We start from the raw sequence: 25,417 nt of genomic DNA, 5'->3' as shown, positions 1-25,417 counted from the left end.
GTATTGTGCTAAGTGAAATAAGTTGGACATCAGTGAAATAAGAGACAAAACAGCGTGATTTCACTTATATGTGGGATTTAAAAAACAAACCAAATGAATGAACAGCCAGACTGAATAAACCACGTTTGCTGACCTCCTGGCTGGAGCACTTGTACTTACTTCTTCACCTTCACCTCGCTCATGGCTACTAGCACTTCTGGTCATGGCTGAGCCACTCCTCCTCCAGGAAGCCTTCCCGGATTCCCAGGCTGGGCAGTCCCTTCTCTGGCCTCCCAAATGCCCCTCAGCTCCTCTGTCCCACTCTGAGTTGTCACTCTCCAGGGTTGGATCTGTGTCACCCACCAGCCTGTAACTTCTAAGGAGATAGGTTTCAGGGCTGTGCAACTCCAAGCTAGGCAGGGACAATTCAGTTCAATTTTTTCATTTGTAAAGTGGAACTATTAATAGCATCCACTTTCCAGGGTTTGGAGAAATAAACGGAAGTGATGCATTATAGCCCTTTAGCTGTCATGTCTGATAAATAGCACCTTCCGGAGACAGGAGTGCTCTCATTATTAATCATCTCAATGTGTTCTCGCCAGGAAAGTTGACTCCTCCCTCCCCCCCGGGAAGTCTTCCTGGATCCCCAGGCTGGATTGGGAGCTCCATCTGGGCTCCCATATCCCAGCCCTGACTACTCTGGCTGTCGCTCTGTCTTTGCCACTGGGCTGTGAGCCCTGGGAGGCCAGGCCCGTGGCTGTTGAGGTCGCCTCTGGGTCCCTGGGACTGCCCAGCACAGGGGTCCCTGCAGACCAGGCACTGGAGGAAGGCATGCTGAGCGAGCCAATGAACTACTGGCTTTAGCCATTATCTGACCTCTGATCGTCGTGTGTCCATTAGCCCTCTTTCCCACCCAAACATACAGAACTGTTTTCTGTCAATACCAGGATTTTGGGAAAATGTACTCAGGAAGTTGTGTGTGTGTGAGAGAAAAACAGCGTGCCATCTACTCTTAAATTTTATTTACTTTTTATTGAATTGATTGGGGTGACATCGGTTAGCAAAATTATATAGGTTTCATCTCTATACATCATCTGTATAATGTATTGTGTGTTCACCATCCAAGTTAAGTCTCCTCCATCACCATATCCTTCTCCCCCTCCCCCACCCCCTTTCCCCCTCTAAACACCATATGGTTGTCTATGTCTATGAGTTTTCTTTTTCTTTTTCTTAATCCCTTCATCTTTTTCTCCCAGCCACCACGCAACGCCCTGTTCTGTGGTGTTGCTCTGACCGCTGTCCTAGAGCAATCTCGACAGAGCTGGAGGAAGTGAGTTTAGACGTGTTTAAAAAGGGAAGAGGTTGGTGGGAAGGGGGGAGGGCAGAGGACCTGGGCAAGGAATGGCCGGCTGTTGGAGACAGAGTCTGTTCCTTCCGTGAGGGCAGAGGCTTGTCTGTCTTGCTGCCGCTGCGTCTCCAGCACACAGCACAGAGCCAGCCACGTGGAAGGTGCTCGGTGAACATTGACTGGGTGAAGGAAGGAACCAGGCATTGCCGAGGCAGCCTGGGCATCTTGCCGCGCCTCTGGGATTGTGAACCCTGCATACTCTGAGTGAAGATGAGGACCTTCCTGTCCCCCTTCCAGGAGGAGAGAGGAGGCGGCACCCTGCTGAGGAGCGGGGAGGCAGCCAGGGGACCCACTGCCACTCTCTGCCCTGTGCTCTCAGCAGACATCCGTCACCGGTGCTGTCACCGGTGCCAGCACGCTTTCTGTGACGGCAGGACCTGTGTCTGTCACACAGCGTGTGCTCAGTGCACGTTTGCTGACGAGAGGATTGGGCAGCCGTGAGTCAGCATCACGCGTAGCTGTGTGACCCTGGGTGAGTCACTCGCCCTGTCTCGGAGCTTCACCTGCTTTGCCTGTAAAGTGGGGGTGGGGACTCCTTTCCCCAGTGGGTGCAGTGAGGGTGACATGAGATGTGACTCACCAGAGGGGCGTGAATCCATGTGGCTGGCCTGGGGACAGCCCTCAACAGACAGGATTTCAACTCACGCCGGCTACTGGTATTGCTAAGCGTGATGACATGTAGGCAGCTCTGTGCTGGTCACAGAAGCGCAGACTGGTCCCCAAATGTTAGATGTTTGCCGGTGGGAGTCTCAGCCATGCTCATTTCCCCTCTGCCTGCCACGGGCCAGGATTCCGAAGTGAGTGGTCAATTTTAACTGCAATGTGACTTCTGTGGGTAGCAGCCACCTCCCTCCTCACTTCTCTGTATTCGGAAGTTCTTTTTTTTTATTGTGGTTCAAGTACAGTTGTCTGCACTTTCCCCCACCACTCCCCCCCACCCCAGTCATGGCCACCTCCCTCCCCTGATCCCACCCCCCTCTTGGTTGCGTCCATGTGTCCTTTATACTTATTCCTGAAAACCCGTCCCCCTCCCCCCCCTTTATCCCCTCCCCTCTGGTCAGTTTGTTCTTCATTTCAATGTCTCTGGTTACATTTTGCTTGTTTGTTTTGTTGATTAGGTTCCACTTAAAGGTGAGATCATATGGTATTTGTCTTCTTCTTTTTGAAAGGAGCAAACATTAGCTGTGTGTGCGGCAGACACATTTCGAGGTATCTACCCGGTTTATGAGGCCAACTGCCCCCTATTTTCAGAGCCCCCCCGAGCTCCTGGGGCTCCGATTGTACAAAACATCCCTGCCCCGCCCCAGCCACAGTGGTGGGACCAAGGTGGACACCTGACCCGAGTGAGCCAATCAGATGCCTTCCCCATGGTTTCAGAAGCAAGGCAAAGGGATTTGGGCCAAGTTGGACTGTTCCCTTAAACAGTGGTGTTGTATGTAGATGTGGACGCTGTGGGATGGTGTCTTTCTCCACGTGAGCGGAGAAGCGCTGAGAGCCACCTGCTGAAAGAGACAGAGAGAGAGCTGTGAATCCACGCTCCTGGCGAAGAGGATTACAAGGGGTAACGGGTGGGGGGCACAGGGAGGCAGGGAGCTATGGGCCTGGTCCCAGCCTTGGGAGGCAAATTGCAAAAATGGCCACAGATTCCCCCCCTCCCATGAAGGGTGGAGTCAACTTCCCCACCCCTCGAATCCGGGTTGGCCACAGGACTTGTTCTGGCCAATACCATGTGGTGGAAGCAGTGATGTGTCAATTCCTAACCTTGGCCCTAAAGGCATTGTCCCTTCTGCTCTCACCCTTGGAATCGAGCCTCTGTCGTGTGAACACGCGTGTGGTCTGCCTGCTGGAGAATGAGAGATGAGGTGGGGGAGAGGCTGGCTTTCCCAGCTGAGGCCACTCTAGTCCAAACAGGCCCTCGGTGACCTGGCACTGACCATGGAGCTTCAGTGAGCCCAGCAGAAACCAGAGACAGGGCCCAGAGGAGCTAGATCGATGGCTGTGGTTTCAAGCCATTACGTCCAGGGAGGTACAGTTTGTTACATAGCAAGTACTAACTGACACACCCTTGGATTCCTGAAAATCTATCTGAATCCTACTATTAGGTCCTTCCTTTTGTTTTTTACTGAGCCACTTCTGTGAGTTCCTTTCACCTGCATCCCACAAGCTTTAGGAAATTTACACGGCTTGTGTGGGTGGTTCCCAGGAGCTCGTGTGAGGGGCAGATGGCGTGTGGGCAGCCAATGAGAGGGAGGAAAAGCAGTGCCCGGGGCTGTCCACAAGGGGACCACGTCCCACAAACAAACGATCAGGAAACCAGGAGGGAGGAGGTGTCCTATGGTGCCCCCCAGAATGTCACCTTGTCCCTGAACCCAGGATTCTCTTCCCACCCTTCCGGGCATCACCTCTTAAGCCGACAGGCAAGGGGCTCACATTTCAGCTGCACATTCGCATTCTTCGCCCATCAGTCCTACAATGAAGGAAAGAGAGAAGTTGATGATCACATGATCCTCATACTATTGTACACACAGCCGATGTTGACAGACGCTTGCCAGTGCTAGGCATGACTTACAGGGCCTTCCCCCCACACCTGCCTTTGAGGTGAGTATCCCGTTACCCTTGTCCCTGTCCTACAGAGGGGGCGGGGACGCACCCTGCAGATCATGCAAGGATGCCCCCAAAGTCCCACAAGCTGGTTTATGGAAGAGCTGGGACGAGCCTACGTAGCCTCATTTCAGGGTCCGTGGTCTTAACTGCAGACAGCAGGGACCTCTCTCGGCCCTCAGTGGGTGCGGTAGATGGGTGTGGTAGGTGGGTGCAGTAGGTGGGTGCAGGGCTCCTCCCCACCCCCAGCCCACACCCTTCTCTTCTGAGGACCTTTCCAAACCATTGCAACTGGCAGGTGTCTCTTCTTCAGTTTAGAAGCTACGAAGACTGGTATTGTTAATGGCGGAAAAAGAGACGGGGTAGGTTTGGGGCTGGGACTAGGACTGAGGCGGGGTTTTGGGTTCAAATCCTTTCTCTCTCCAGCTGTGTGGTCTGGGCCAGTCACTCCTCCCTGAGCCTTAGCTTCCTCTTTGACAAAAATGAGATCTTCATCCCAGCCCCATCCCTCCACCCTCGCCAAGCTTTTGTGGAAATTAAATGGAATGTTGTTTACCAAGCACATAATAGGTGCTCAGTACTCGTAAGCTACAGTAGCATGAAAACCATAGCTAACACCTCTAGGGTTAAAGGGTTCTCATCTCAGAGCAAAAGCCAGGTCTTACATGACCCACCAGCCTCCCCTCTCTGATCTCATGCCCTGTGTCTCTGCCCACTCCTCGCCTCACTCCGGCCACATGGGCCTCCTTGCTATTTCTTTGCTGTTTTTAATCTTCACCTGAGCACATGCTGATTGATTTTAGAGAGAGAGGAAGGGAGGTGTTGAGTGGGGAGGAGAGGGAGGGAGGGAGAGAAATCAATGCAAGAAGGAAACATTGATTGGTTGCTGTGCCATGACCCGCCACGACCAAGCCCACAACCTGGGTATGTGCCCTGACTGGGGATCAAACCAGCGACCTGACAGTTGACAGGACAGTGCTCCAGCTAACTGAGTCACACCTGCCAGGGCCTCTCTTGAACATGACAGGCAGGTCCCACCTCAGAGCCTTTACACTTACTGTTCCCTCTGCGGGGCATGCCCTTCCCCCGCACACCCACTGGCTCCATCCCTCCTCTCCTTTGCTCAGCACCTTGGCTGAAATGTCCCTTTCTCAGGGAGGTCTTTGCTGACTTGGTTAAGTTCCCACCTCATCCCCACACCCCCGGCCCCCTCTGGCCCTTCGCGCTCCTTGTCTCTGAACGTACTGTCTCCATGTCACTCGGTCATCACGTGGCCGTTGGTATGTCCACCTGGGATGAAAGTTGCTGAGGGCAGGAGCTTTGCACTTTGAATTCCCACGGTATCCCTAGCGCCTGACACATCGTGGGAACTCAACAGGTATGTGTAGAAGGAATTAATAGGACAGTATCCCAGACCCTGCTTTAAACGCTTTAGAAATATTAGCTCATTTCATCCTTACAACAGCCCTGGAAGGTGGGTATTATTAGTATCACCCCCATTTTGCAGACAGGCAAACTGAGGCACAGAAAGGGGAAGTGACTTGCCCATGGCTTCACTGTGGGTGAATGATGGAGCTAGGATTTGCACCTGGGCAGACCAGCCCCAGAACCCTCTTCTGTCTCTTTTGGGGTCCCTGTGGGAACTGACGAGGCAGAGGGCCTCGTCACCAGGGGTCCATGTCGTCCTCTCCGAGCGAACCCAAACCTCCTTGCACAGAGGCTGTTGGTTTGGTCTCTGTCTTGCTGCTGAGCGGGCTCTGTGCCTCCTGGGGGCGGAGTGGCGGCTGTTGGGTGCACAGGGGCGAGGGGCAGAGGTACCTGTGGGCCTGGGTGATGGTGAAGATGATGCCTACCAACAGCACCGCCATCCCTGCGCCGCCGGCCACGACGAGGGCGATGGCAGACCCTCCTGACACAAGGAGAATGGGGTCCGGCTCGATGGGCTGATTTGTGGGGTCCACGCTGACTTCTGCGGAGCAAGAATGGGTGAGACCAGGGGAACCACCCTCCCTCCACAGTCCCCATCCCCACTGTTCCCCTCCCAGATGTCTCTTCCATGCATCTCTTCCTCCCCACCCTCTAAGCCTCCGCCCTGGCCTCTTCCCTGCTCTTCCGCCCTGGTCTCTCCCCGCCATCTGCCCGCCACAGGGACGGCAGAGGGGTCTCTCTAAAGCTCCAACTGGGTCCTGCACCTCTTCTGCTCAGAATCTTGCCATGACTCCCCAGGCCCCGGGGAGGAAGTGTCCCTCACCTTGACCTTCCAGGCCCTGCCCCCTGGCCAACCTCATCTCTCTTCACCGTCATCTTTATAACCCAGCCCCATTGGGCTCCCCTCAGTTACCTAAGCTCACCTCTCTCCCTCCTACTTCTGGGCCTTTGTGCCCCTAGAATGCCTTTTATACCATTTTCTCCCCTTTGGCCTGGATAATTCTTATGTATTCTAGTATTAACTCAGATGTCCTCTCCTCCAGGAAGCCCTCCCTGAGCCCCTTGCTGGGTCAGGCACTCCCTTGGGTCCCACAGCCCTTGAGGCTCCCCCACTCTGGCCATTACTATTTATGGGCAGGTCTGTTCCCCGCAGGACCTGGGAGTCCTGGGGAGGCAGGCCCAGGGCCATCTTCATCACCCAAGCATCCCTAGCACCGTCCAGCCCAGCCAGTAACATAGTATTGTTTAATAAACATTTCCTTAATAGTTGATGAATGAGTAAGAGAATTCCTGGAAGTTTTGTCATTCTCTGTGAATACATCAGGGTTACTAGGTACTACAAGATTTCATTTTTTTTCATGGTGAATCATCTCAAAATCACATCCTGAAGCTCCCGCTAGACCCCGGCTCTCTGGGACCCAGCCAAGCCAGCCTGTCTGTCACCCTCGCCCTTTCCAAATCCTGGATCTTGGCGCCTGCGGTCTCTGCTGCCCCCGCTCCTCCAGGTCCTTCTAGCCCATGCCAAGACACTTGCCCTCCACGAATGAAAACAGAAAAACTGCTGGTCATGGTCACTGCCGCTACTTAAGGCACCTGTTGTTGCTAACAGGTGTTCTGCCTGCTTCACACCTGCATTATTTCAGTTCCTTGTAACTACCCGTTAGTCACAGGAGGAAACAGAGACTCAGAGAAGGGAAGTCTCCTGTCCCAGGTCACCTGGCCGGGAGGGCACAGGGGCAGGAGTTGAAACCAGCTTCCGCAAGCTCCCAAACTGCCTTCCTTATCCCGACAACTGGCTGTCCTCATTATTGCTGCCCAGGACTCCATGCGCCCTCCTGCCTATGGAAATCATCACAGAATTAATAATACCGATAATGCTAATTGTAGCAAGGATACTCAGTAGTGTTCAATAGTACAAGGCATTCTTATTTTTAGCTGCCCACCTGCTTATCTCAAGGAATGCTCACAACTACACTTTGGGTGGGCACTATTATTTTTCCAGTTTTATAGAGGGGGAAACTGAGTCATGGCAATGTCAAGGTACTGGTCCAAAGTCATGCAGCCAGGACGTGGAGCCAGAATTCAAATCCCAAAGCCCATGCTCAGGACCACTCGCTATATTATCCCACGCTCTCTTTCCCTGGCGCGTGCTGAGACCCAGAGAGGTGAAAGGGCCTCCCGAAATCACACAGCCAGCAAACGGTGGGAGCCGGGACCCAGGCCACGGCTCCAGATCCTGAGCTGAGCTTCCATTAGAGTTCATCCCTTTGAGCTGCAGCCTCTCATCTGTACAATGGGCTAATAATGCCCAAACCACCAGGTGGATGGGAGAATGGGGATGACCTCTTGGTTATAAAGGGTCTCAGACAGTTTTGCTCATAGAAGGTGGCTCCGTGGAGCCAGGAAAGCTGGCCACTGACCAGCTGGGGTGCAGGGCTCTGGGACGGGAGCGGGGCCTCACCCGACAGCAAGATGTTCACAGGCTTGGAGGAATGCTGCTTCTGGTTGTTGGTGACCACGCACACGTAGGAGCCCAGGTGCTCCCTGGACAACCGCCGGATGATCAGCCTGTCCTCGGCCCAGCAGGGCTTCCCGTTGAAGGTCCAGTGCAGCACGGGCTCGAGGCTGAGCGTGGTCCTGCACTGCAGGACCACCGAGTAGTTGAGGTCACTCCGGATGACGCCCCCGGTGTTCTCCGGGAACGTCCATACCCACACCAGCTCAGAGATGGCTGTGTGAACAAGCAGTAAAGTCACAGGGGTGGGGAGCAGTCAGAGAGGCTGAACCCTTCTTCTGCCCACCACAGAGTCATCCGTTCATTCATTTGTTCATTCATTCACCAACGAGTGTGTTTGCCGTGCTTGGTCTGTGCCCTGCGCTGCTCCAGACACTGGGTTGGCTGAGCTGTTGGGGCCTCCAGCCCAGCTCTGCACCCTCACCACTTCCACCTGCCAGCAGCACACCAGTTGCCCGAGGGCTTTTGCCAGCTGCCAGAGCTGTTCTGCTCGGGGGGCAGCAGGCCAGCATGCTGGGAACGGACTCAGTGGGAGCGAGCCTGCACAATGACTCACTTGGGAGGTATATTAATATCCCAGCACTCTCGCCTCAACTGAACCAGGGTGAGGCCGAGGGGCTGGGAGGAATGGTTGGATTCTGGGTTAATCTGCAGGCAGAGCTCACAGGATTTGTGGATGGATTGGATGTGGGTCAGGGAGAAGGAGCACAGTCAAGGGGGCTCCCAACGTTTGGGGCTTGAGCCTCCGGACACTGCTGGGGGGGTGCTCTTTACAGAGAAGGGACATACACAGTTCTCACCCCAGTCCTAGGTCCATGGTGTTTTGTTTTGTTTTGTTTTTCCTTCAGCTGAACTTTGAGGTTTGGTTTCTTAGGGACAGGTCTCCTGGTCAGAAAAAGCACAGCTGGGATTTGAACCTGGAGAGCGTAATGTCACAGTGAATGCTGGGAACCTCCACACAGATCTGATTTCCGATTTCAGTGCAATATAATTGAAAAGAATTTTAGCACACCTAGAGAGCTCACTGAAGGCTTCCTGGAGGAGGTGGTGCCTGAGCTAAAAGCCTTGCAGGAGGAGAAAGAGCCCACTAGGGGTGGAGACAAGAATCAATGGAACAGTCTCCTAGACTGTGTTCTTACTACAAGCCAAGCGCCATTGTAAACACATTAACTCAGTTTGTTATACTGCAAGAGAGACCCAGGCTTGGGGGAAATCATTTGGTGGGTTGTTATCAGCATTGAAAATATAAAATGAAACAATGGAAAATGACAGAAGGCATCATTCATTGTAATAATGGTTATTTTATGACACCCATCTTTTAGTTCTTTGTGGTGTGTGAATACATGCATGCTGGGTCATGTATGAAATTGCATTTCTTTCTTAAAAAGACTTCATTCATTTGTTTTTAGAGAGTGGGGAAGGGAGGGAGAAAGAAAGGGAGAAGTACATTCACGTGAGAGAAAAGCATCAATCAGTTGCCTCTCACCCACACCCCCCCCAACCAGGACTCAACCCACAGCCCTGACTGGGGATCAAACCGACGACCTTTCGTTTCGCAGGGTGATGCCCAGCCAGCGGAGCCACACCAGTCAGGGCGTGAAATGCATTTCTTAATGTGGGTCATGGCTGGAAAAGTTTGAAAGGCACTGGATTTACTCGCTTACTCTTCCCAACAGCCCCACGAGGAAGAGCTTCTTGTTGTTACCCCCATTTTGGCGAGAAAGCAAAGGCTTCAAGAGGCCAAGAACCTTGGCATCCATCTGTGTAACATGCGCTGACCCTGTGCCAGGGTCTGGGCTAGGCACTTGACCTGTGAGAACGTATTTGCTCCCTACATCAACCCCATGAGGTGGGTTCTACTACGGCTCCATCTTACAGATGAGGGCACTGAGGCACAGAGATGGGAAAGCCCCTTTTAGAGGACCTGCGGCTGCGAAGTGGTGAAGCCGGGGCTTGAACACGGGTGTTTCAGGTTCCAAACCCTGTGCAAGCGCCAGGCTGAGAACCGCACAGACAGAGTTGTGGGGCCAGGCCTGTAGGGAAAGAATCAACCTTCAACTCCTGCACAGCAGTCGGATGGACCTCAGCAGCCCGTCCATTCCCTGGTGGAGGTGAAAATCCTTCATCACAAAAGCCGGGCTGCCAGCCGTCAACCACACCTTTGCATTGTATCATAGAGATGACGCCGGGCTAGAGAGGTAGTGTGGGGGCGGTGGGGAGAGGAGCTCCGGGATCGTGCAGCCCGGGAGAAGCGCAGCTCGGTCCTTTGCTTTCTGTGACCGCAGGCTATGGACGTCACCTCTCTGAGCCTCAGTTTCCCGACCCACGCCATGGGGTTTGGTGCTAAGACTGCCCGCTTTCTCAGTTGTGAGATTCCCCCAGTGTTTTCTTTGATGACCCTTGGCCAAGGAGCTAGGTCAGAAAAAATAATTGCTACGGTTTTACTGCCTGTTTTCATCTAGGATTTTAATGGTTTTGAGCCCGACATTTGAAGGCTTTAATCCATTTTGTTTATTTGTGTATGTGTTGCAAGATGGTGGTGTAGTTTAATTTTTTTTTTTTTTTGCAGGGATCTATCCACTTTTCCCAACACCATTTATTGAATAACCTATCTTTACCCCATTGTATGTTCTTGCCTCCTTTGTCAAATATTAATTGACCATAAAGGTGTGGGTTTATTCCTGGGCTCTCTATTCTGTTCAATTGATCTGTATGTCTGTTTTTATGCTGGTACTGTGCTGTTTTGATTACTAGCATGATTCCTTCAACTTTGTTCTTCTTTCTCAAGATTGCTGTGGCTATTCGGGGTCTTTTGTGGTTCCCTATGCATTTTTGGAATATTTGTTCTAGTTCTGTAAAATATGCCATTGGAGTCTTGATAGGAATTGTGTTTAATCTACAGATTGCTTTGGGTGGTACGGACATTCTTCCTCCATAAACATGGTATTTGCTTTCACTTATTTGTATCTTCTTCAATTTCTTTCTCCACTGTGTTATGGTTTTCCAAGTACAATTATTTCACATCCTTGGTTAAATTCATTCCTAGGTATTTTATTGTTTTTTAAAGATTTTATTTATGTATTTATTTTTAGAGAAGGGGAGGGAAGGAGAAAGAAGGGAAACGTCAATGTGTGGTTACCTCTCACACGCCCTCTGTTGGGGACCCGGCCTGCAACTCAGGCATGTGCCCTGACTGGGAACTGAACCGGCGACCCTTTGGTCCACAGCCAGCACTTAATCCACTGAGCCACATCAGCTGGGACGGCTTTTCATTTTTTTAATGCAATTGTAAATGGGATTGTTTTCTTAGTTTCCCTTTCTGATAGTTTATTATTGGTGTATAAAAATGCAATTGGTTTCTGGATATTTATTTGGAACCTGCTACTTTACTGAATTCATTTATCAGTTCTAGTAGTTTTTTGATGGAATATGTAGGGTTCTCTATATACAGTATCATGTCATCTGCAGATAATAATAGTTTTACTTCTTCTTTTTCAACTTATATGCCTTTTATTTCTTCCAGTACTATAAGTCTTTTGATTTCAGCATTTAAGCCATTTACATTTAAATTTATTATTGATAGGTATGTATTTATAGCTACTGTATTCTTTTAACTCTGTTTCTCTGTTGTTGTTGTTGTTCTTCTTCTTTTTTAAGAAAACTATGTAACATTTTTGGTAACACTGGTTTAGAGATACCAAACTCTTTTAGCTTTTTCTTGTCTGAGAAGCTCTTTATTTCTCCATCAATTTTAAATGGGAGCCTTGCTGGGTTAAGCAGTCTGGTTGTAGGTCCTTGCCTTTCATCACTTGGAATATTTCATGCCAGTCCCTTCTCGCCTGAAATGTTTCTGTTCAGAAATCAGTCTTTTGGGAGCTCCCTTGTAGGTAACTAATTGCTTTTCTCTTGCGGCTTTTAAGATTCTCTCTATGTCTTTTATCTTTGCCATTTTAATTATGATGTGTCTTGGTGTAGGCCTCTTTGGGTTCATCTTGTTTGGGACTCTCTGTGTTCCCTGGACTTGTGTGTCTTTTTCCTTCATCAGGCTGGGGAAGTTTTTAGTCACTATTTCTTCAGATAAGTTCTTAGTCCCTTGCTCTCTCTCTCTTCATCTGATACCCCTATGGTGAGGGTGTTATTACACTTCATGTTGTCCCACAGGTCCCTTAAATATTCCTAATTTTTTAAAATTCCTTTTTCTTTTTTGCTGCTCTGATGTTTTCTGCTACCTCATCTTCCAAACTGCTGGTTCAGTCCTCCGCTTCATCCACCCTAATGTTTATTCCTTCTAGTGTCTCCTTCATTTCAGATACTGTGGTCTTCATTTCTCACTGGTTCTTTTTTATGGTTTCCATGTCCCTTTTCACAGTGCTGTAGCTCTCACTATGTTCCTTGGGCATCCTTATAACCATGTTTTTGAGCTCTATGTTTGATAAATTGCTTGAGTCCATTTTAGCTCTTTTCTCTGGAGATTTCTCCTATTCTTTCATCTGGTGGCACATTTTTCTTTTCCCCATTTTGGCTTCCCCTTTGTTTGTTTTTAATATATTAAGTAGATTTGCTATGACTCCCAGTCTTGGCAGGGTGGCCTTATGTAGTGCTGGGTCTCACGTGGTCTGATGTAGTCGCCTGTGACTGGTCCTGGGCATCATGTTCAGAGCTACACAATGACCCGCCGTTTGTGGCTGCCTCTGCTGGGCCTGGATGTGTGCGGGAAGGAGCAAGCTGAGAACCAAAGCAGGCTTTTACCAGCGCCAGGCCCAGGGGTAGGTCAGCAAAAGTCCCAAGGCACTCCAAGAGAGCTGCCTCCTCCTGCCTGCTGCTTCTCAGGCTCAGTCACTGAAAGAATCTCTGGCAGGACGTGAGTTGCATGAGGGAGGTTCTCAGTGAGTCACCAGGTAGGGCTGAGTGGTTTTCACCAGGCTGATGCAGGTTCAAATTCAGTGCTGGTGCTGGGTCTGAGGCCACTCAGCAAGTGTCCCGGGCTGTACCAAATCTAGCTACCACCTGCTTGCAAGCTGTTGTGGGAGAGGGGGCGGTCTCCAGGAGTTGTCAGGGTGAGGCCTGCAGAACTTATCAGGCCCCAGCAGACTAAGATTTGGCCGTGTGAAGGGAGGGCTCTGCACTGCTTTGGCGCGGGACAGAAAAGTGGCATCCGTCCTAGAGCCACACAGCTCAATCTGTCCCAGATTCTGCTGGGAGGCTGCGCTCAACAGGGTGGGACCGCTGGGAGTCAGAGGGTGGGGCTAGTGAGGGGGAGGTGTGGGTCCGGCTTGGGAGAAGATGGAAGGTGTGAACCCCTCCCAGAGCCACACAACCCCGCCTGTCCTGGATCCTGCCCAGAGCTCAGATGGGTGAGGCCACCAAGAGCGGGGAGGTTGGGGCTGCCAGCAGCTCCGAGGGTGGGCTGGTGGGTCTCCCATGAGGTGGAGGCGCCAGTCAGGTTCACGGGAAAGTGGAGGGAATAGCCTCCACCCCAAAACCCCACAACTCAGCTGCTGACACTCCCTTAGTCCAGCCAGACCCCTGCACCCAGGTCCAGGGAGCTGACTCCTCCGCAGGGCACAGTCTTTGCAGGGTGGGCCGAAAGGGAGCCCAGAGGGTGGGGCCGTTGCTTTCTCCCACTCAGATGCCGTATGGAGGGACTGCTCCACCCAAGAACCAGGGCCTCTGCAGTGTGGGAGAGGGGCTCAGCACAGGGATCCTGGGAGCTCTCCCTTCTGTTTTCTCCCCAGAGCCACAGACCCCAGTCTTTCCTCCTGAAACTCTAGTCTGTTCTGCCCTCCCTCCTCGGAGCCCTGGGGGAGTGGCCGTGAACGAGACTTTGTGCCTTGGTCCTTTAAGAGGGCACCTGTGTCTCTAGCAGACTCCTCTCTTTGCCTGGCAGACAGAATCCTCTCCGATTTTCACAGCCAGGTGTTACCTGGGCACTTCTTCCTGGCTCTCATTCTTCGGGCTGGGGATCCCACCTTGGGGTTGAGACCCCGTGCTTCTCAGGGCGAAACTCTGCAACTGAGATATCCCTCTGGAATGTCAGCTGACACCCGTGGGCGAGGAGCCAGCCCTCCCGCATCTCCGCCCTCCCTGCCAGTCTCACGTGGCTTCTTCTCAAGGGTGGCTCTTCCCGTAAAGGCCTGTTTCCCACCTTTGCCTGTGCGGTTCTCAGCCTGGTGATTGCACAGGGTTTGAAACCGGAAGGACCTCTGTTCAATCCCTGGCTCCGCCACTTCGCAGCCCTGTGTCCTCTAAAAGGGGCTTCCCATCTCTGTGCCTTAGTGCCCTCACCTGTAAGATGGAGCCATAGTAGACCCCACCTCACAGGATTATTGTAGCTCGACCTGGTCCCCAATGGGTCAGACGCCTTCTTTGATTCCCACATCTCCCTGCCTAGCACTCCAGCACTATCCAAGACAGAGAAGGCACTTATAAAGCATTTGATGGCCCTGGCTGGTGTGGCTCAGTGGATTGAATGCCGGCCTGGGAACCAAAGGGTCACCGGTTTGATTCCCGGTCAGGGCACATGCCTACGTTGTGAGTCAGGTCCCCAGTAGGGAGTGCACGAGAGGCAACCACACATTGATGTTTCTCTCCCTCTCTTTCTCACTTCTGTCTCCTCTGCCTAAAAATAAATAAAATCTTTATTTAAAAAAAAGCATTTGGTGCATACGTAACAATCAGCATTGGCAAATGACTTGTTGAATGGAAATCTGAGGCCCCCTGAAGCCCTGCACGTCTGCGGACCCCCATCTCCGCCTGCCTCCTTCTGCCGCGCTGACCGGCCAGCGGCTCACCCAGCCCACAGCCTCCGCGTTGCCCTGCTCTCAACTTCCCACACTCGCCAGATCTCTCTGAGCCCCCAGCCCTCACTCAGCCTGTTCTGACTGCCTGGAACAACCTCCCACACCATCTGCATTGACTAACCCCTCTTCTCTTCGGTAGCCTTTTAAATGTTACTTCTGCAGGGAAGCTGTCTCTGACCCTGCCCTTAGGGTGTATTCATGTCACGTCTCTCTGCCCAGATAGATTGGGAACTCCATGGCAGGAGAAACCAACTCTGCGAAATTTACTGCTGCGTTCCCCCTTCTCTGAGAAGCCCTCCCAGACTCCTCTGGTGTCCCAGCCTTGCCTACCCTGAGTCATCCCTGTCCGGGGACAAATCGATCTCCCCCAGTGGACTGTGAGCCCAGGAGGGCCATGTCAGTCACATTGTGTCCCCAACACTGTCCATCACATGCTGGGTACAGGGCAGGTGCTGGTGGTTTGTTGGACTAATGAATAGCAATGTGGTCATGCCCAGAGCCCTCCCACTGCATAGCCAGGAGCCCACAGGTGTGCTGGCACACAGACAAGGGTTAGGGAGTGGACTGACCAGCAGGCTGAACTAGCAGCCAAATGCACGGCAACTGGAAGGATCACTCTGCTAAGCTTGGATGAACGCCTGGCTAAACTTGGGATGGGGGGAGTGAGAAGGGCATCCTCAAATAGCAACTGGTGGCATAAACTTCTGGATAGCTCCCTTCCTCTCTTTTCCTCTCTTCCTTTAGTCACAGGACCCCACATTCTAGCTGGACAGATGGCTACCCAGGATAAAGGCTACATTTCCAGCTTTTTCTGCAGCTATATATGGCTGTGTGACTAGCTTCCAGCCACTGGGATGTGAACGATTCCAGTAGTGTGGTAAGATCTTGCACTGTCCCACTCTGTTCTGCCTGGACACGAATTATCCTTTCGCCCTGCGTGTCCACATCGTACACACTCCCCAGTCGTTAGTCACTCAGTGGCCTGCTCTGATTGACTATGAGTGATCACCATGCTTGGGTCCAAGTCACCTGGATTTTACTTAATAATTGCCCCACAGGGCAAGAGTAGTGACGCTGGCAATTTGAATACGCCAAAGGGAGGCGGTGACGCACTCCTTTTAAGTGAAAAGGTAAGAAGAAACAGTATATACAGGGTCTGTGGTTTCAGGCATCCACGGGGGTGTGTGCGTGTCTTGGAATGTATTTGCTGTGGACGAGTGGGGGGACTGCTGTAATAGGGTCCCTGTCCTGAACTGAATTGGGTCCCCCCAAATTCATATGTTGAAGACCTAACCCCTGGTACCTCAGAATGTGACTACGTTTGGTGACAGGAGCTTTAACAAAATAAGTGAAAACAATGTCATCTGGGTGGGTGCTAACACACTCTGACTGGTGTCCTTCCAGGACACACAGGAAGCCGCTGTGCTCTGCACGCAGAGGAAAGGCCGTGTGAGGACTCTGTGGGCAGGGGCTCCTCTGTGAGCCAGAGACAACCAAAGCTGCTGATGCTGGGATTCTGCACTTCCAGCCTCCAAAACTGTTAGCAATAAATTTTTGTTGTTGAAGCCGCCTGGCCTGCTGTATTTTGTTATGGCCACCCAAGCAGATGAACAGTCTATAAACTCCCTTCTTGACAGGATGGGTCTGGTTACCTTTGGGGCTCTGTTTTTTCTGGTTCAGGTGTGCAAGTTCAAGTCCAGAACTGAATAGCTGAGTTTGCAGGCTCTCACTAGAGATCTCTGCCCTTCCCTCAGTGGTAATGAACACATATTTAATGAATGTCTGTTGCAAAGTGTGACAGACGACCAAAAAATGGCCACAATGCTTTGCATCTCCTCTCTTCAAGAGATGAAGCCTATTTCTTTCCTGTTCAAGCTGGGCCAGCCATGTGACTTGCTTTGGCCAATAAAAGATGGCAGAAGTGCCCTGGCTGGGTAGCTCAGTTGGTTGGAGTGTCCTCTCAATAAGCTAAGGTTGTAGGTTCAATCCCTAGTCAGGGCACATGCAGGAGTCAACCAATGAATGCATGGGTGGGTGGAACAACACATTTCTCTCTCTTCCTCTCTCTCTCTCTCATCAAGTAAAAAAAATAAAAGAGCCCTGGCTGGTGTGGCTCAGTGGATTGAGCACTGGCCTGCAACACAAAGGGTCGCTGGTTCAATTCCCAGTCAGGGCACATGCCTGGGTTGCGGGGCCAGGTCCCTGGTTGGGGGCATGTGAGAGGCAACCAATCTATGTTTCTCTCTCACATTGCTGTTTCTTTCCCTCTCTTTCTACCTCCCTTTCCCTCTCTCTAAAAATAAATAAATAAAATCTTAAAAAAAAAGATGGCGGAAGTGATGGCATGCCGGTTCTGAGTGTGGGCCTCAGAAGGCCTTGCAGCTTCTGCACTTGCTCCTGCTCCACGACTGAGAGAACAAGCCCAGGCTAGCCTGCTGGCAGATGAGAGGCTATGCGGCCCAGTTACCCCTGTGGCCCCCCAACCAGCCAGGCCACTGCCAGACACATGAAGGAGGCCACCCTGGACCAGTCAGCGCCCGAGCAGTCCCCAGCTGGCCACAGACATGTGAGTGAGACTAGAACGGTCTGTGGTAATCATGAGCTAAAGAAATGGTTGCTATCTTAAGTTTTGAGGGGAGTTGTCAGGGAGCAGTTGGCCACGGCACAGAGCGGGTTTGGATGTGCCCAGCTGACTGAGACCCCGTCTCTCCCGCTGTGGGGTCCCACTCACCCGTGACGCGTATCTGCTCTGTCGCACTCCTGCGCCCCCTGCTGGTGTTCAGCACCACGGTGTAGCTTCCTGAGTCTTGAGCTGTCACGTTTCTGATGAGCAGGCTGCCTTGGGTGCCCAGCGTCTCCCGGCCACTGTGGCCGGGCCCTGGCAGGCCCTCAGGGGAGAAGATCATGGCTTCCGGCTGGGCCTCGTGCCCTCGGAACCAAGAAGCGGAGAGGATGTCATCGAGGTTGCCGGGGACAGGGAGGTGAGCACTGGCTCCTTCGGTCAGGAAGTCCGGAGGCGCAGAGGACGGCAGCTCCGAGGAGGCAGAGCAGATGCAGGTTGCCGCGAGCAGGGTGCCTGGAGGAGGTGGGAAGAGAGGTGAGAAGAGGGGGAGCAAGTGGGATCCGGGGCGGGGCGTGGTGCCACCCCAAGTATGGGCCTCTCGGAGCGTGCGGCCCACCAAGAGCTGACGACGGCAACAGTGCTCCTGATAAAAGTGTTGTTGAAATGAAAGAGAACATTCACGGAGTACCTCCTAGAAAGCCAGACGGTGTTCTAAGCACGGAGCCTGAGATGCCGCACTTATTCCTCGTACATCGACCCCACAAAGCACATACTCCACTGGACGGTCAGGTCCACTCTCTCACCTCTGCTCTGCTGTGCACCCTGAAAGGCTGACTTCTCTGAGCTCCATTGTTGGGGTCCCTTGCCTTTTGCATCTGTCAGTGGGAGTGACCTTGAGGTTACCGGTCTCACAGCTCCCTCCCTGCTCCGTCCTCACAGGCTGGCTGTGTCCCTCTACTAAAGCGCCTGTCGGGCGGCCATCTCCATGCACCACTCTCTTTTGGTTGGGGGTCCACCGTCCCTCTTACAGCTTCTAGCCCAAGAGAGGTGACAGCTTCCCACTGCTGCTCGCCCCTGGGTGCTGCACAGTCCCTTGTCACTCCACCTATCTCCTGCCTACACCTCTGCAAATGGTCCCTTTAGCAAACCCTCCTCACTCCTCCTTTTTTTTTAAATTAATCCTCACCCAAGAACATTGTTTTCACTGCTTTTTAGAGAAAGGGGGGCAGAGAGAGAGAGAGAAACATTGACTGGCTTCCTTCTTGTACATGCCCGAACCAGGGCTCAAACCTGTAACCTGGGCATGTGCCCTGACTGGGAATCAAACCTGTGACCTTTTGGTGTATGGGACGCTGCTCCAACCAGCTGAGCCCCACTGGCCAGGGCTCACTACTCCTTTCGAGTTGACTATCTCTTTCTTGCCTCCACCCTCACTGACACAACTATTCTACCCCTAGCAGAGGTGAAGAAGCAAAGAATCAGAGAACTGAAGACATGTTTCCTGGATGTCATAGGAGGTAAGGTCAAAATTCTCAGCCACCGACACTGTTGCAACTATGTTGTCCTGTGTGTCCCCAGTCCCCCGCTTCTGTCACTTCTTCTCATCAGGTTTCCAAGTTGCTTAGAACGTGGAGCGCAGTACTGGCGGTCTGGCCCCAGGGCCTGTGCGCCCGCCCGCCCTCCCTCTGCCTCTCACGGGGCCGGGGACTGTTGTAGTGAGAGCACGGGCTCCAGCCAGAAAAGATGAAAAAAATCTAACATAAAAACAAAAAGAAACTTCTGCAAATGTTGAAAAAAGAAACAAAACACCACCCACAAAGGCAAAAGAACAACGACGTACCAGAAAAAATCATTTGCAACTGATATCACAGATAGAGAGCTCATTTCGCTAATGTATGAGGAGCTCCTAGATATCGGCAAGAGAAATGTCAACAGCCTACCAGAAAAATACACGAAAGATAGGGGTGGTTTCCTAGAAAAGAAAATTCAAATGTCTCCTCACGTAGAGAGGATGTTCAGCTATACTCACAGCGAGAGACATGGAAATTAAACGAAACTGAGATGCTACTTTGCACCCAGCAGGTTGGCAAAGGTCCGAGAGTCTGATGCTGTGTGGGTGAGGCTGAGGACCAGGAAAGTCTCCCAGGCTGGCACAACCGCACACAGGGGGCAGGCCGGCAAAGTCCTTCAAGATCAGAAACTCCTGCATCTAATGCTTGTAGAGTGCTTAGGACAGTGGACTAACGAGGCAACAGCCAGATTACAATTCTAAGCACTGGGTGTATTGTAAATATGCCTTTTAAAGATTTTTTTTTAATCCACAAAATAAGTGGCTACATATTAAGCATCAGAAATACCCAGTTATAGAACAAATGTTGAAACATCAGCTCTGTCTTTTAAGTTTTTTTTTTTTAATCCTCACCCAAGGATGTTTTACTGATTTTAGAGAGGAAGGGAGAGGGAGAGGGAGAGGGGGAAGGAGAAACGTAGATCAGTAGCCTCCTGTATGATCCCCAACTGGGGATCGAACCTACCACCCAGGTATATGCTGTGACCAGGGATCAAACCCACAACCTTTTGGTGCCAAGGTAATATTCTAACCAACTGAGCCACCCAGCCATCAGCTCTCTTCTTGGTAGACAAATGAGAAGTCATGGCTGGGGAGAATGACTTCCAGGGCAGCATCAGCATCAGACGCAAGTGCTGTGCTCCAGAGGGGGTGTGAGAGGGAGGAGTGTGAGAGGGAAGGGTGTGAGAGGGAGGAGTGTGGGAGGGAGGGGTGTGGGAGGGAGGGGTGTGGGAGGGAGGGGGTGTGGGAGGGAGGGGTGTGGGAGGGAGGGGTGTGGGAGGGAGGGGTGTGGAAGGTCTCAGAAGGCAGCTCCAGGTGACCAGCTGACACAGAGAGCTGGCTGAGAGCCAGGGAACGTGACAGATTCTCCCATCCATGACTTCACTGATCCTCTCAACAACAAAGCTTGGTTCTAATCTGTTTTACAGGCAGGGAAACTGAGGCACAATAAGTTTGAGTCTCAGACCCAAGGCTGTAAGTGGGAGCTGAGAGTTCTTTCACTGTAGGGTCTTCATGGGGTCTTTCCCTTCCTACCCTCATTGATTTTACTTCCGAGCTGGCAGCTGGTGGGACTTACCTGCTGCCCTGCTCATACACCTTCCATGGCTGCCTAGTGCCCTCAGGACACAGTGCAGACTCCTTCGCCCGGCACCTCTGCTATGTCCCTGTTCATCTCCCCGTTCTTCCCCATTCTCCCTCATTCTCCACATCGGCCATGCTGAGCTCTGCGCAGTGCTCTGACCTCCAGGCCTCTGCCCACGCTGTTCCGCCTACCTGGGATGCTGTTCCCCTCTAACTCTCTTTCTGGCTGTGATTCAAGTTTCAGCTCAGGTGCCCCCCCTCCTGGAGTCTTCCCTGGCCCTCAGGGGTGCTTAATAACAGACGTTACAATGTTTGGGCAGAGACCTCAAAGGACTCAATGGGCCGATGGGAGGAGCTCTTGCTGCGAAGGGGCAGAATGAAGTTTCTTCCCCAATCACCTGCTCAAGGTTTTGCTTTCCTATCTTCATGAAAAAGATTTGCATTCTGAGATGTTTATGAAGCAAGGAGCACAGGGATCCCCTTTGCATAACTTATGTCACGCCTTTCTGAGGCCATATTTTGATTCTGACAGCTTTGAAAGGTGCCTCTCCCCTCCCCCGCAATGCCCCCCCCACCCCCCGCCAGGGTCTCTCTCTCCCAGACCATTCCTGCCCCACCTCCCACGCATCACCACTGTGTTTTCCCTCTGGACTGGGAGCCCCGGGAGGGCGGGGCCGAGGCTGTCTCCTTCACTGCTGCGTCCCCAGCCCCACCCAGCACTGCACAGGCTGGGCGGAGATCAGTGTCTGCTGAATAAGTGACCAAAGGGACAGGCTTCAGGTCCTGCAGCGCACGAGCTAGAATCCAGTTCTGCGTGTGACAGAGCTGCAGGCACCCTGAGCATCAGGGAGCCTGCCCAAGGCCTCCTCGGGAGACGGCGGGAAGCCTCGGCAACCCTCAGTCCAGCTGGCGCGGAGTCGTGGTTTCACTTACGGGAGCTGAGGCCTCTGCACCTGGGTCTGTAACTCGGACTCTGCCGCGTATTATTTCTGGGCTCGAGCCTCAGTTTCCCCACTTATCAAGGAGGGCAGTTGACAGTAACCATTTTACAGGGGTGCCTCAGATTCAATGAGATCATGAATTTTCAGGGCTGAGGACAGTCAAACTTTGGTATTTCATTCATAAATTAAATTATGTTAATAAACACAATGCGAATACATTTACTATATATAATTATATGCTAACATAATTATTTATTATATTAATTACATAATATGTAGGCCATATATAGAATACAATATGTAGAATATATCATAATTATGTGCATAATTATATATTTATATATTGATTTAACAATTTAACAATACATAAATATGAATTATATTAATAAATATAAAATGTATTTGATATTTATTTAAGATGTCTGTCTATGCAGTGTGGGGCAAAGATTTACGGTTGCGGGTACACAAAACACAGATTTTATTCTTGTGTCATTATTTATTAATTATTGTATTATTCTCCATACAAACAACTGTGAATTTACTTTTGGCCCTCCCTGTATAATGCTGTATCATATACATATATATAAATATATAAACAAATAAGTAAATATTCTTTTTAAGCATGCCAGATGAAGGATGGCATTTCAGGGCTGGAACCTCAGAGATGATTCCAGAACTCAGTTTACAGGAGCATGATTATTTTATCTAATGTCTAACCTTTATTGCAATGAGAAGTCGCTATTCAATTTTCCCCAGTTTGAGCCAGGGACACTCCCTGCATCACCGGATACAGCACGGGGAGTCTAGTCAATAACATCGCAGGAACTACGTGTGGGGCCGGGTGGGGACTGAAAATACTGGGGGGAACCCTTCGTCAAGTATATGATAGTCTAAGCACTATGCTGTGCACCCGAAACTAAGACTCCGTGATATTGAAAAATAAAAGAGCCGGTGGAGAGGGAGAGGAGGCGCAGAACGAGGCCTCCGGGGCGGGGGGGCAGGGCAAGGGGGTGCAGTTGAGAATAAATCTGAGTCCTGGGGGAGGGGGAGGAGCGGGGAGGGGGAGGGGGAGGGGGAGGGAGGCTGAGGACCTGCCCGGCTTTTCTCCTCCACAGGCCAAGTGAGGGCGGCTCCAACCCGACCTCTTAGAGAAACTGGGAAGTGTCCCCTCTAATTCCCGCGGTGAGAAAGTGGCGTGGGAGAGGCCCGTGCGGGGGAGGAAACACACGGCTGGGGTGCATGTGGCCCACACCTCCAATGCCTGGGAGAACAACAGACATGTCTGCATGTTTCCCACGGGCCAGTGGCGGATGCCTCTGAACCGGGTGGAGGCTGCCCTGGAGAAAACCCTCGTGGGACGCGGCTTGCTGACCTGGGACCTCGGCAGAAAGAGGCTGGAGGGGGCCAGGAGAGGGCAGTGAGCCTGGGGAGAGCCACTCCATGGAAGCCTTAGGAACACACTCTGGGCTGGCAGGGGCCAAGCGTCCCCAAGGTCCCCGCCCTCCACGGAGAGAGATTCGGCAACAGAGTGCCTTTCCCCACCTGACAACTGTAGTGGAACCTGCCTGCCCCCCTTGCTTGCCTTTCTCCCCTTTGCCTACGGCCCTGGGAGGTGGGGGCGGGGGCTGGCAGCACAGACTACAGCTATGGGCCGGGAGAAAGGGCTCAAAGGGAGAGAGACGAGGCCCACTACGCCCCATCTCGTCCTCACTACAGTCTAACACAGGCCTGACTGCGTGCGTGCGAAGAGAAGCTTTAAACTGGGTGAAGTTTGGGGTTTTGAAATTACACAGAGCTGGACATTTTTAAGACCTGTAAAGGGAGGCAAATCACTTATTATCTGACAGGCAGATGCATGCGGCCTCTGAAAGGTGTGATCTCCATAGACAGACTATCGGGGTTCAAATCCTCCCTCTGCCACTTCCAAGCTGTGTGGCCCAGGGAGGGCACACAACCTTTCTGTGCCTCCGTTTTCTCCTCTATGAAATGGGGATGATATGGCCCTCACCTTCTGGGGTTAATAATTAAATGTTGCTATTTGGAAGCACTTAGAACAGGTGGGCATGCAGAAATAGTCACAATAACCTCTTTATAATAGGACTGTTATTACTTTATGATTATTACTATTGCAATTTCAAAATTATGATTAGATGTGGAGAGTTGGGCAAGACCGGATGCGCTTGTGGAAAGCGGCTGGGGTGGGCTCCTGAATTCTGATTCTGCCCTTGCCAGCCCTGAGATCTTGGGCAGCTGGCCCCGGCCCAGTCTGCGCCTCCCTGCCCTCCTGTGTAAGAGGGGCCAGTAGCGGGGGTATCTGCTACTGCGCGGGATTCAGACTGACCCGAGTAGGAGCTCCGAGCGCAGCGACTCTTACTTGGATAGAGGCTCTCCCAGGTGTACCCTCTCCTTGTCCCCATCCCGTGGGTGGAATCACTGTCTCTCACGCACCTGTTAGGAGCAGTCTCTTCCATGCAGTGCTGTGGACAGAACCAGCGTTCAGCGGACCCCTCATGTTGTGTTCTGTCCAGGGGCCACAGAGGGGAGGTCGCCCTGTCAGGAGTGGGGTTTCCAAGACAGCACAGTTAAGTACTCAGCCTTGGCCCCGCCCCTGCACGGGCCTGGCCCCTGCCCTGGCCACACCCCCCATCCGTTCCAGTCCCAGGCTCCAGCTGTTGGCTGGGAAGCCACCTCCAGGCCTGGACTCCTCTCAAGCAGGGGGTTGCTGGTAGTGGTGGGTGGGGAGCAGGCTAGGGGGCAGGGTTCCTGGGGGAGGAGCACTGGGATTTTGCTTCCCTCCTTCTCTGCACCCCCCACTCCCAGGCTGGGAGAGGGATAAAGGTGGGGCAGAATTGTCACCCCAATCAGAGATGACACATGGCCGAAGGTCATCAGGTAGGAGGTGGAGTGGCCTCGTGCTGGCCTCCTGGCTTTGCTCCAGACTCTGTGGCTCTCTGCTCTGAGCCTCAGTTCTCCTCATCTGTATGATGGGGATGCTGGTACTAGTGCCTACCCCAGAGTCAGACCCGCCGCAGACGTCAGGTGCTCAGCAGAGTGTCTGGAGATAGTAGGTGCTCAATGCATGGTGGTAGTTATTAAAACAACACCAGTTATTAGCTTTGGTATCCAGGATGTCCTGGAAGCATGCTTAGAGGCCTATTTCAGGGCCTTGCTCATACTATGTCTTAAAATTTTTTTTAATTTAATTTATTTTTAGAGAAAGGGGGAGGGAGGGAGAAAGAGAGAAAGAGAATCGCTGTTGTGTGAGAGAAACACTGATTGATTACCTTTTTCACATTCCCAACTGGGGACCTGGCCTGAAACCCCGGCATGTGCCCGAACTGGGAATTGAACCAGCGACCTTTCTATTTGCAGGCCGGCGCTCAATCCACTGAGCCACACCAGCCAGGACTCGTGCTATATTTTGCATTTTGGATTTGGAAGGATAAGCCACAGAAGCTCCTTTCTCTCACCTGAGCTCATTCTTTGATCCTCCAAGCCCACTCTTTCCTCCTTGAATTCACAACTGTTTTGCTCAAACTAAGAACTGGTGTTTATTGGACACCTATGCACGCCAGGCACAGCATGAGCCCTTTAACAGGCTGGATCCTCATAGCCACCTTGAGGGGTCTCCATGATCATCCTCATTTCCCAGTGGAGCACAGAGACTGAGTGAGTCACCTCACAGCACACAGCATTCACAGAAGCTTCTGCCAGTTCTTTTTTTTTACTTAAAAAAATATATATATACTTTCACAGATTTTATTTATTTTTTAGAGTGAGGGGAAGGGAACAAGAAAGACAGGGAGAGAAACATCAATGTGTGGTTGCCTCTCGCACACCCCCTGTTAGAGACCTGGCCAGAAACCCATGCATGTACCCTGACTGGGAATCGAACCAGTGACCGTTTGGTTTGGAAGCGGGCACTCAGTCCACTCAGCCACACCATCCAGGGCCTTCTGTCAGTTCTTGGAAGAAGCCACCTCAAGGTCTCAGCACTTGCTGTCCCCTTTTCTTAGAGTCTTACCCAAATC

The 25,417-nt window shown here is 51.9% G+C and overlaps 1 protein-coding gene across 4 annotated transcripts; it reads right to left on the bottom strand.

The window, feature by feature from the left end:
• Positions 1 to 2,437: 2,437 nt before the first annotated feature.
• On the bottom strand, positions 2,438 to 24,035 carry IGSF23 (immunoglobulin superfamily member 23). Of its 4 annotated transcripts, none has more exons than XR_006786456.1 (6): positions 23,835 to 24,035; positions 17,463 to 17,807; positions 7,878 to 8,147; positions 5,842 to 5,957; positions 3,790 to 3,854; positions 2,438 to 2,889 (listed from the first exon to the last, which is right to left on the bottom strand). XR_006786456.1 is itself a non-coding variant. In XM_045845236.1 (6 exons), exons 1-5 carry the CDS (start codon positions 23,896 to 23,898, stop codon positions 3,821 to 3,823), a joined length of 864 nt encoding a protein of 287 aa, XP_045701192.1. In that variant the 5' UTR covers positions 23,899 to 24,032; the 3' UTR covers positions 2,438 to 2,886; positions 3,790 to 3,820. The 4 variants fall into 4 exon arrangements, 2 of the variants coding, with proteins under 2 accessions (XP_045701192.1, XP_045701190.1); XR_006786455.1 differs by having other exon boundaries at positions 2,438 to 2,886; XM_045845236.1 differs by having other exon boundaries at positions 2,438 to 2,886; positions 5,807 to 5,957; positions 23,835 to 24,032.
• Positions 24,036 to 25,417: the final 1,382 nt, after the last annotated feature.

The sequence above is a fragment of the Phyllostomus hastatus genome, unplaced genomic scaffold, assembly GCF_019186645.2.
Source record: "Phyllostomus hastatus isolate PE091 unplaced genomic scaffold, TTU_PhHast_1.1 phas_contig_468, whole genome shotgun sequence".
NCBI lineage: Eukaryota > Metazoa > Chordata > Mammalia > Chiroptera > Phyllostomidae > Phyllostomus > Phyllostomus hastatus.
Note: the sequence above shows the minus strand (reverse complement) of the source record. Positions and strands in the feature narration are given on the sequence as shown.

Excerpts from the sequence above, each read along its gene's own strand:
- IGSF23 (XM_045845236.1), bottom strand. The coding sequence starts at position 23,898 with ATGAGGGGTCCGCTGAACGCTGGTTCTGTCCACAGCACTGCATGGAAG. Across the intron at positions 17,808-23,834 it reads GAAGAGACTGCTCCTAACAG|GCACCCTGCTCGCGGCAACC; the intron begins GTGCGTGAGAGA and ends CACCTCCTCCAG. Across the intron at positions 5,958-7,877 it reads TGTGAACATCTTGCTGTCGG|AAGTCAGCGTGGACCCCACA; the intron begins GTGAGGCCCCGC and ends CTTGCTCCGCAG.